The 12,125-nt window shown below is 39.6% G+C and overlaps 1 protein-coding gene across 24 annotated transcripts in view; it reads left to right on the forward strand.

Annotated features, from left to right (window-relative positions):
• Window positions 1-12,125, forward strand: part of Dtna (dystrobrevin alpha) — a 407,896-nt gene that overhangs the window by 245,793 nt on the left and 149,978 nt on the right. For all 24 annotated transcript variants that reach the window (XM_023714185.1, XM_023714184.1, XM_023714194.1 and 21 more), the window contains one exon: window positions 369-436. In XM_023714185.1, coding sequence (XP_023569953.1) covers window positions 370-436 — 67 coding nt within the window. In that variant the 5' untranslated portion in view covers window position 369. The remainder of the gene's footprint in view (window positions 1-368; window positions 437-12,125) is intronic.

Below are 12,125 nucleotides of genomic sequence, written 5' to 3' on the forward strand. Positions count from 1 at the left end.
GAAGAAGAAGAAGAAGAAGAAGAAGAAGAAGAAGAAGAAGAAGAAGAAGAAGAAGAAGAAGAAGGTGTAGGGCTGGCCAGATAGCTCAGGGGTCTAAAGCGCCTGCTTAGGCAGAGCGCAGAGGCTGGGATTCGATTCCCAGCATGCCATTCAGGCCCCACCCCCGGGGGGCGCTAAAACGGCAATTGAGACTGGGGCATGGTGGCGTGCGGGCCTGTGATCCCAGCGCTTGGGAGGCTGAAAACAGGAGACTCACTACGAGTCCGATCTATTTAGTGAGACCCTGTAGGCCTTGTACAAAATACAAAAACAAAAAAGGCTATTTACCTCCTGAGGATAACATGCTTTGTCACAATTTTGTCTCATAGAATGATTGAAGATAGTGGGAAAAGAGGAAGTACCATGGCAGAAAGAAGACAGCTGTTTGCAGAGATGAGTGAGTATGGGACTTTCAAGAAACTCCCTACAGTTTTCAATGAACATTCATAGAAAGGCTAGAAACAAGCCTTTAGTACTTACAACCTTTGCACTTTCCCTTAAGATTCAAAATTCTTGACACAAAACATACAATTAGCTATTTTGACATCCAGCTAGGCAAAAGATAGTGAGTTATCATAACTTATTATTGGACTCTATATTTTGTGCCAAAAATGTTTATGGACTTGTGTATTCATTCACACACACACACACACACACAATAAACGCTGTTGAGTGTTGACATTAACACAGTCCAATGAACTCTGAAGTCTGCGTTGATCTTCCTGCATCATCTCAGAGCAGGCACACTGTAGACACCACATAAAATTTGTGAAATGAATCACTTAATGTCTTCCTCGCAAAAAATGATATCATCCATTCATGACAAAAAGGAGATGCATCATCCATTCATGACAAAAAGCAGATGCAAATAAGGACTAAACTATAAGCTGTCACTTGGATGTCATGCAGAGAGAATTTGTCCTACAAATGATTTATTTTTCAAGTCCAATAGAAAACAAAGGATAAACAGAGCTTGGAGGTGACCTGAACTGCAAAGGAAACCAAAGATTATACTTACAGTGAAAGCTATTTGCTTATGTAAAGGCATAGTTGCTAAGTATTGGCTGATAGTGTTTCCCTAGGGAGCTACTTAAAGAACTAGACACTTGGGGAAAGCACATCTCAGATTAAATATCATAAAAAATATGATTCCTTCATTTTATGTATTTATTTATTCATTTCAGTCTCCCCTTCCTACATTAGTAGTGGGCATGAGCTAAAGAGTTATAAACCTCCTTCTTTCAAGAAGGTTGTAGAAGAAATTAGGACGCTATTGGCAAGAATGAGGGTCAGAGTACATAAAGCAAAGTGTTAGATGATAGGTTTAATATTCTCCTTTATTATTGCCCAATAACCTGACTGCACCAAAAGAATAGTAGAACTACCAAAAGGGAAATAACATTAAAATTGATGCTGGGAAATTGAATTGTTCTTCTCGCTTTTTTCACTTTAAAACCTGAGCCTCAAGTGTGAGAGTTTGGGCAAGACCTTCTCATGTCCTAGTGTATGTTTGATGCCATATTCTTTACTTCTGGCATGATGTCATCTGGTTTTGGGACCTTTTTGTAGACACAAGTCTAAGTAGAGCAGGGAAGCTAGCACCTGTCAGCCAGAAACGAGGAATACTCCGACAATCTGCTGCAGTGCACAGGGATGGTGGTGAGTGGCAATGCACTTCGCCTTTCTTTTTCTATTTTGAAGAGAAAAAACAAAAGCAAAAGCAAACAGCAGAAATAAAGACAGAAAGAGTGTAACATACAACAATACGTATGGTACGGATTTTCAAAATGAGAAAAACTAATTAACAATGACTTATATTATTTATTTTTATCATCAAATCTGTTGCCCAGATGAACAAATATAGTTATGCAAGATTGGACAATTAATTGAATATTACCACTTCCTTTCAAGAAACCTTTCAAAGTTTCTAAGAGAACAAACTTTTTAAAAGAAGCTGGTGAGATGATAGATATGTTTGGTAGGTTGAATAAGTCTTTCCATAACATATGCAAAGTTCAAAATATCATATTTTACCCCAGAAGAATGCAGAATTACTATTTGTCAATTAAAAATAAATACTTAATAATAAAATAAAGAAGCATGTTTTTCATTTGGACAGTCAAAATAAGCAGAAAAAACTAAAAGGACTGTACATTGTAGGGGAAATGAGGAAGAAAGGTCTATTTTTACAAAACCTAACACAGCACAGGTACCAAAAAGACAAGATTATTTTGTGCAACAATGTCCTGCCAGACATAGGAAAAAATCAATATTTCCTAAAAATACTAATAACTCTAGAAATCTTGAAGCTTATTTTTGCAATACTGCAGATTGAGAAGGCTGGCACAGTATAAGAATTAAACAAGTATGCTTATTTAATGATTTTGTAAATGCACATCAAAGTTCCAGTGCCCAGTCCCTTTGTCTAACATCCATTGAATTAAAATTGACCAAGTTGAAGACAGCTCAGTCCAAATTTTGTAGCTGCAGAAGCAGAACAACTCTGATTTTTTTTCAAGTGAGAGAAACTTGGAAAAATTATATGCTTGCTTCCCAAATTTTAACTGTATCCTTCTATAGAAACTTCACTGAACTGTCACATGGTTTTGTTTTATAGGTGCTCTTGATGATGATCAGAATAGATAAGTAAATAGGAAGCATTTTTCCTCTGTGCTGGGGATTCATTTATCAATCAAAGATAGCTGAACATGTCAGACCTCCATAATCCACTAGTTTGAGCATGTACAGCTCAGCACTGTGAAGCCTCCTCGCTAAGCGAGACTCAGCCCGATAATACCTTTGGCTGCGATCAAAGGAAGAAGTGATTTTTATGAGTAGACTATTATGCAGAGAGAAAGATCTCACTGGGAGTGTGTTGAATCGTTGAAAATCATATGTGGGACCCCACCATTACCCACAGAACACCCAAGAAAGAAAAGTATTATCAAAATGGTGTGGAACTTTAGTAACTTTTTCCGGGAATCTGTAATATCTACACAGGGAAGGGAAAAGAAAAGACTAGGGACTTGTAAATTTAAAAAGCTAAGTTTTATCTAGAAATATTTTTTGAAATAATAGAAAAAAGGGATTTTTTTGCTATTTCAGACATGAAGGAAAAGATCTCATCAGAAAGCTAAACAGGCAGGGAAGGATGCACAAGACTATTGCAGGAGAAGAAAGATCAACCTCAACTTCACTAAAACAAAAGAGGGAGGGTTTTTAATTCTTGAGGGAAAAGTGAGAAATTAATGTAGGATATTGGCAGGAAGTTAGTCCATATGATTATGCCATCCACATTAGCTAATGATGCAGTTAGGAGCTTTGGTTCTCTCTCATAGGAAGTGGTAGGTTAGGGCATTATTTACTTGAATCGTTAAGTTTCAATGCCTGGATTCCAGATCCTTCAGAGAGACATTCCTGGGGTATAAAACTGGTTGAGGGACAGGGATATTAACTTCATAAATGAGCAGAGTAAAGATTTACAATGGAATCTTTTCTAAAATCAAATATTCAAGGAAAGGGAGTCCAGAGGCCGGGAGGGAATGTGAAGCCAGTCTAAAGTTAAGCAGGTGGATGGGAATGTTTAGACTGGCATCCGCTTTACAAAAGCTAACAAGGGGAAGCAATGGGTAAGGAGCACAACCGATAAGGTCTGGCAAACCTGAGGGACTGCAGCACATGCTCTTTGAGCATTCTGCACTCATGAACACAAGCAGCAGCAGGATGAGGAAACGGCAAAATGATGCAGTTAATAACATGGGCTCTCACATAGGCAGAGCAGAGATTAATCTTCCGTGAAAACCTTAGGTGACCACCTACTTTGATTTAGAAAATGCTGTGCAAGTTATCCTTAAATGAAAACTCTTGTTATAATGCTCTAGTTTTCAGTGTTCTTAATACCTTGGATTAAAGCTGCAAAAACTTGACCTAAATGTAGGCAGTAGTCTATCTTGGCCTTTTCAGCCAGCAAGTAAGTTTATCAGCCTGTACAGACCTATCACACTGTTTTAGCAGAATATATTGTCTGGGACTTAAACTCTCCTCCACTTCTTCTGCTCTCAGAGATAGTTCCTGTTCTTTGAATAACAGTTGTTTATGAGCAAATCTATGTCATTCACTATTGCTACCTTTTCTTGGGACACACAGGGCATGAGCCTTCAAATCCATGTGCCTTAGATGCCAGATTAATGTTTCAGAAGCACATGGAGCCCAGAATGGCTGGATTTTAATGGGAGAGAAGCGATTGGAAACACCTTTGAGAAGCTCAGAGACTGCTTAATAAAAAAAGGGAAGAATACCACTGACTCCTAAGTAGAAAAGGGACCCGACATCAAAGGGAGGCACAAATGAACCCCAAGAAACACAGCTGAGTTGTTTGAAGGCAGGCAGACCTTGTCAAAATACTGGCCATAGTCAGCACAGGCCTCATTAGAAAGGAAAGGAGGGCATGATCTGGCAGTGGACACTTTAAGAACAGTGATTTCTAAACTTCAAAAAAGTTCACATAAATGATCCGAGCACCCTAGGCCATGGTAAATACTATAGCTACTTTCACCCCTTTTTTCATTTCTTATGTTGTTAGTCCCTTTGAGATATTAACACTGTAGGGCTAGGGAGGTAGCTCGGTAGTCTAAGCACCTGCCTGGCAAGCTCAAGGACCCGGGTTCGATCCCCAGTATTGCATGCATGCCGCGTTGGCCCCACACTGAGCCGGCCACCAAAACCGGGCATGGTGGTGCACATTTATAATCCCAGCACTGGAGAGATTGAGACAGGCAGATCACTACTAGTCTGAGCTGCATAGTAAGACCCTGTACCAAATTTAAAAAATAAATAAATAAACAAACAAACAAACAAATAAATAAATGATTTTTTAAAGTTAAAAATAAAAAGATAGTAACACCAACATGGCTTACTGTCCTAGAAATTCTTTCTGCTTTCACCAGCCTCACTTGGCCTCTCTACATCTTTTCTGACCACTCTACTTCTTGGTTTCTGTTCCTAGTACCTGCTAGACACTAAAGTCAGTTTGTTCTTCTTGACCAGTTGTTTCCATTTATAGTTTTTCTGCTCCTTACTGTTTTTACTGGCATTGCTGTGGCTCCTGGCTGCTCAGGAGCCCTCAAAACCACTTCCTGTGTTCCTGTGAGCTCACGCCACAGGGTCAGTGTGGAGATTCGGCAGCCCAACCTTCCAACCATGCTGCATGCTGTGCTGCTGCAGCTGGAAGTGGACCAGCCTTTAGCTCCACTCATAGTGCCCACTCAGAAGTCAGCAGCTCACCAGGGCTGCTGCCTTATGGTGTGCTCAAAGCCAGTCTTTGAGCAATTGCGAACAAGCTGGGCATTATTCAAAGAGAGAAGGAAGTTCTTTTTTCTTTGATTATTTTATTTTATTTTTTAATGTATTTAGTACAGGGTCTCACTACACAAATCAAACTCCTAGTGGTCCTCCTGTTTTCAGCCTCCTACTACGGGGATTACCACACTCAGTCTCAGTTACCATCTCAGCATGCCCCTGGGGGAGGGCAGCATGGCATGCTGGGACGCGAGCCCTGGTCCCTGCATTTGCCTAAGCAAGCTTTTTAATCAACTGAGTTATCTGGCTGGTCCAAGGAGGAAGCTCTTAGTCCCAATCTCTCTAGATGAGTGAGTGACAAAATGAGTCTGATTTGTGTAGTGAGACCCTGTAGACCCTGTACTAAATACATTAAAAAATAAAATAAAATAATTAAAGAACAAAAGAACTTCCTTCTCTCTTTGAACAATGCCCAGCTTGTTAGCAATTGTTCAAAGACTAGATGCACTTGTGTATCTAGTCTTCTCTTGGAAAAATATTCCTAATCTTGGCCCATCATGACACATTGTTGCATTTTTCATATTTTTTGTATTTTTTAAATTCATTTTTATTAGCACATTTTAAATGCTTGTTGATAATTCTTGAGTGTGTTATAGCTCTCGCCAAGAGCTCCACATCCATATATCAGAGTGTCCTTTCTTTTTTTGTTTTGTTTTGGTTTGGTTTTTGTATTTTAGGGAAGGGATTACAGAGTGTTCAGGGTCTCACTACTAGATCAGACTCGCAGTGATCCACCTGTTTACAGTCTCCCAAGTGCTGGGATTACAGGCGTGCGCCACCATACCCAGGCTCAATTGCCATCTCAGGGTTCCCTGGGGGTGGGGCCGGCAGGCCTTGGGATGGAACTCCCAGCCCCTGTGCCTGCTGTCAGGCTCTTTAATCCACTGAACTATTTGGCTGGCCCCCAAGACTGCCCTTTGGGCAGTCTCCTAGATATCCCACAAGCAATTCAAGTGCTCTGCAACCCAAACTGAGTTCTTCATCCTTACAGGATTCATCCTTGCTCCTTCCTATTTGTATCTTAGCTCGCTCTCTTCTCTCTCTCTCTCTCTCTCTCTCTCTCTCTCTCTCTCACACACACACACACACAGCACACAAAGAGACACATGTATTCAGTGTATTCAATCAACAATCTGGTGTGACAAAGAGTTAAGACAGTGTTTACAGACTTTATTTTGTAAATAAATAAACTTTTACACAAAATGCGACAGTTAAGCATCTAAATGACTATGTAGATTTTATAATGACCCATCCAAATGTAAAACATAGATAAATTATATGAAAGTGTTCTGAGTATATTGAAGCTAGTTTCAAAATTTAGGTAAATCTATTTTGCTGTTTAGTGGGCTAATAGATATGTTGGTTTTATGAATGGATGGAAAAGAGATGGGAATGTGGAAATAAAGAAATGAGAAAGAGAGGGAGAAGAAGAGACAAAGAAAAAGAAAAAAGAGAGAGGAAGAGGGAAAAAAGGAGAGAGAAAAAGTAGGGTAAAAGAAGAGACAAACAAGAAGTGCAGCTAATAGCAATGAATAAACATTTCATCTGCATGTTTGCTTTTCTATACCACCATCTTTTAACCATGACAGGAATAGGAGAGGGGTAAGTAGATGGTGGGGAAAACAACAAATTTCCTTGAATAAATACAGTTTAAAATTTGTATCATGAAAATTTTCAAATATACACAGATAGAAAAATAAGTCTTTATACCTTACCTTAATTATTTATCCTGTGCTCTCACATGTATTAGAATAAAACAAATCCAAGGAATCATTTAAGTGAGTTGAATGTCCAACTTTTAAAGAATTCTATCCCACAAATATATTTTTTGAAAAACTCCTTTATCCATTATTTTGTGCTATTTTGAAGTACAACGAAGAAGTAATTGCAAATGAAAAGTGATGGAGAAGTACAAAAAAATTAAAATAATATGGATTCTTAGAATGTAGATTATGAGCTTGATGTAGGTTCCATAATGAAATGGATTTTTGGTAGACAAAATATAGTGGTAATCCTAAACATTTCGACATGTTCAGAACAAGGATTCTGTACTGATTTCATTTCCTTGTTTATTTATTTATTTATTTATTTATTTATTTATTTATTTAAATTCCACCTTTTAAATAAAATAATTAAGCTAGCTAATTTCCCTTTTAAATAAGATCACCAGACCGCTCTTCACAAAAAGACCGTTGAATAAAAATTAACCTTAATTTCCATAAGGTATTGATAAAGGCTCTGAGGCTCTTCATATGTTGGGCAAATATAATCTGGGTTGCCATTCAATCAAGCAGATTTTAGGTAGTGTTGTGACAGTGTCTAGAGGACTGATCTGTGGGTCAATCAACTTGGAGAAGGCGGGCCTCTCGCATTAGGCAAGATGCTCCATTTACAGCCTGTTCAGATCTTCAGTTTTAATTGATAACTTTAATGAAACCACAAGAAGACATTCAGCTAATTTTAAGGTAGACTTGAAGTTTATAGACTACAAGAAAAAGACTACACAGGAAAAAGTGAATTAAGTTCATGATTTATTATTGGGACAGAGAAAGACATTTATTTGGACCAAGGTGGGTATATAATCTAATCTAATCTAATCTACTCCCAGAGGGTCATCTGTGTGATCTGTGAGAGGTACCATGCTGCTGCTGCTGAGAGAGTCAACTCCCATCCACCCCACCCCACTCCCCACACACTTGGGTTACACCATGAACCAGAAAGAACATGTGCAAATAAGAGACACTTGCCTTTCCTGATTGAACAAGACAGGGTCATTTAGTCCACAGAGCAATACAGCAGAAGGTTCCTGTCCCTCCACCACATCTCTGTGCCTCTCTGTACCACATGCCCTAGACATACAGCTTGTCGTGACCTGTTTCAGAGAGAGGTCACCAGAGTCACGGTTCTCAGCACAGTCTTGCTGCCACTAAGAAACAGAACTGTGTCCTGCAGCACAATTTCTGTATACTGTCTGGAACTTAAGTCATTATTCTTGAAGAATTCATACAAGTGATCTGTACCTTTCATTTTCTGTTAGAGGTTGTGTATAGTTGTTGAGACACATAGGGTTGCTGAGGCAAGCCCAGTACCAATCACTGCAGAGAGGGAAGGTTGAGTATTCAGGAATTTCTGTCTCTGGAGATCTGGCGTCTTACAGACTTCCCATGGGAGCCCATTAGATTTACAGAGACACAAAACTGGCCAGAATCCTTGAAATGCCAGTGACAAATCAGAATGTTCAAATGTATCAGAAATGCTAGAAGCATGAGATGAAAATTAAAATAAGCTCACCAAATAAATAAAATAAGCTCCCACCCTTAATCTAAACATAGAAAATATAAAGGATCTGCCTTTATATAAACACATGACTTTTTATAAACACATGACTTTTTAAGTTTATTAGATATATATATAATATATATATTATATATTTTATATATATATATAATTCATCACAGGGAATCTGTACCTGTACATGATATGTCTTAATTCTCCTTTTTCCCACTCACCTACCTCCCTTTCTTTCAGCCTCTCTTCCATTCCTTATTTACAAAGCTTTGTTTCCATTTCACCCTTCTTTTCCCATATTTAACTTTCCCTTCCTTCCTTTCCCCACCTTCCCCTGTCCCCGTTTCCTTAGGCACAATTCCTTCATATTTCACAATATCTATTATACATTTTGATTCTTATTTACACTTTCAGCTTCTCATGTCAGAAAGACAATGTGATAGTTGCATGTTTATCTGACCTATTTCTCTTAAGGGTTTGGTCTCAAGGTTCATCCATTTAGCTATCAATGTCTCTATCCATTTAGTTGTCAATGTCTTGGGTTTCTCCTTCTTTGTGGCTGATTGGCATTCCATTTTATATAAGAAAAATCTTTTTTGAGGGCCAACAAGATAGCTCAGTGGGCTAAGCACCCACTTTGGCAAGCACAGAGACCAGGGTTTGATCCCCATTCCTGCATGCTACTCCAGCCCAGCACCCAGGTGCGCTGAGCCGGCAGCCAACTCCAAGTGTGGTGGCACATGCCTGTAATCACAGTGCTGGGGAGGCTGTAAACAGGAGGATCACTATGAGTCTGAGCGGTGTAGTGAGACCCTGTACCCAATACATAAAAAATGAAAAAACTTTTTATCCATTCATCAGTTGTTGGACTGTTGGATTGTTTCCAAGATTTATCTATGAATTAAAAGAATCATATCACAGTGATATAGCACACTCGTGTTTATAACACATGACTGTTTAAAATCAGATCTTGAATTAACTGCAAGCTTAATTAAAAAAAATACCTACAGACTGGACTGGTAGCCCACCCCTAGGATCCCAGCACTCAGAAGGCAGAGGGAGGATTGCTATGAGTTCAAGTTCAACATGAGCATGAGCTAAGATTAATAATAACAAAAAAATGAAAATGGATGGGCCACAGAGATAGCACAGCAGTCTAAGCACCTGCCTAGGCAAGTATAGGGACCCAGGTTTGAACTCCAGTACCACATGCAGTGCCAACCCCGCCCCAGGTGCACCGAGCCAGCCACAAAGACCAGGTATGGTGGTGCATGCCTGTAATTCCAATGCTGGGGAGGCTGAAATAGAAGGATCACCATGGGTCTGAGCTGCATAGTGAGACACTACAAAATTTCAAAAAAGAAGAATGAAAATGAAAAGAGGCTGTTTAGAAGGACATGAAAGGACATGTTGGAAGAAAGAGAAACCTCTATTATGTACATGTGCAGACTCCCCAAGATGAATGTGAACATCATATACTACAAACACATACTAGTAAAAAGAACCTGCAGAATGAATCGCCTAGTAGACTGTATGTGTATCTGGGCACATATTGCACTTATAAATGTCTATATCAAACATAGCATTAACTGCTTTCTATAGATTCTTACAGTGGAAGCAATAGCTCTGGTATTTTGATTAACTGTGTCCTTTGTACTTTAAAGAGATGTTAGCCAGCCATGGATTAGTGTGACTGGAATGCTTCAAGCTCTCATGTCTGATGATAAACAAAACAGTGACAGCCACTTCCACAGATGCAATCCCTGTTCAGCATCTGACACCATTGTAGTTATTGTACCTAAAATGCCTGTGGAGTTGCATGGCTTTAACCTTAACGAATTGAGGGAAAGCTACTTTTCCCATCTCACTTTTAGATTCCACAGTGACAAAGGCTTTTGTCCATAATTTTCAAATGACAGTGAGGATGCTAATAATGATAACAACAGCAGCTACAACATAGCTAACAAATGAATTACCAAGTAACACAGAGAAAAGATTGCATGGCTCCAGAGGGGAAACTAGATCAAGTGTGTTGAAGTTATAAGATGTCAGATGAAAGCTCAAACATCAGAAAAGATTTCTGTCCTGTATTGCTGCTCAGAAACAGAACAGGAAGCCTTTTAAGGATGCCTGGCACTGTTAGCTGCACACTTTGTACCTGGGGCGGAGGTCAAGACTATACATTTATTACCAGCTGGTCAAGTTCATATTACTCTCCTCCTTTTATGCATAAGGGAATTGAAGTGCCAAGTAAACCCTTGCTGAAGTTCACAGAGCTAGAAAGTGGCAGAATTAAGGACTGCTGACACTGAGAAGCATTCTCTTTCACTAAATTGTGACATTCGCTGCCGCTGGAAGGACTCCTCCATGGCCGGTCATCAATGTCCATCTCCTAGAGCAGTAAAAGAAAGCCGGTACTGAGTCAGGGTGGGCCCCACCTCTCCTATCTTTCAAGAAGGCAGCATCAATGAGCCTGTTTGCCAAGCAGCGTACTCTCATAAGAATAAATTTTTAATAATATGCCTCATGAAACCACAAAGTAGGATCATTGACGACATATTAAGTAAATCTAGAGAGGGGAGCGGTCTGAGTGGAGGGGAGCCCACACATTCTCAGGGAGGGACACTCATAATTTCATCCTGAGTTTCATTCAGAAAGCATTTCATTGGCCTCCTAATTTCATTGCTTCCAGTCCATTTTATTTGCTCATCAGTCTACTGTATCCTGAAGATTTATGTATCACATTTTACCAATGTAGACAAAGTTCAATATATGTCAGATACAAAAGGACATATATAGGCTTTAAAGAGCCAAATACTTGAAAGCAGAGAAGAGAAGAATGGGTTGTAGATGCACCCTAGAGAATAGCCCAATCTTAGCAGGGTACAAAGAACGTTAGGTGCTCATTGTTCTGGTGACAGGGCGATCAGCCCACACCTGGCAGAGATTCTGTAGGATAAAGGTGGGAACTACAGCCTGGCAGGGGGAGGGAGAAGCCTGCAGAGGGCTTTGGGTTCTGCCCTGGCTCTCAGATCTGACATTCTGGGCATCAGAGGCCATGTAGGATTACTTGACGGAAGAGTACACAAAGGAAAGAAGTCAAGCATATAGCAAACATATTCCCTCCATGCTGGGAAGCCATAGCATAGGAAATATTACAGACTGAAAGGTGTCTTCTGATATTGCAAAGCAGATATTAGTAATAATAATGAACACTTACACAGCGCTTAGGTTGTGCCAAGCAGTGTTCCAAGTGCCTTGCCTAGAGTCGCTTATTGTTCCTAACTAAAAGCCTGTGAAATAAATACTCCTCACTCTCAACATCCCCAGCTTCAGATGAGAAAACTGAGGTCTCGAGAAGCCATTGGCCAAAAGGTCCACAGAGAAGATACTCAGTGCTGCATGGGGTCACTTAATAGTCATGTTCAAGTGACCAATGA

This window comes from Octodon degus, unplaced genomic scaffold (genome assembly GCF_000260255.1).
Source record: "Octodon degus isolate 3935 unplaced genomic scaffold, OctDeg1.0 scaffold00003, whole genome shotgun sequence".
NCBI classification, from domain to species: Eukaryota; Metazoa; Chordata; class Mammalia; order Rodentia; family Octodontidae; genus Octodon; species Octodon degus.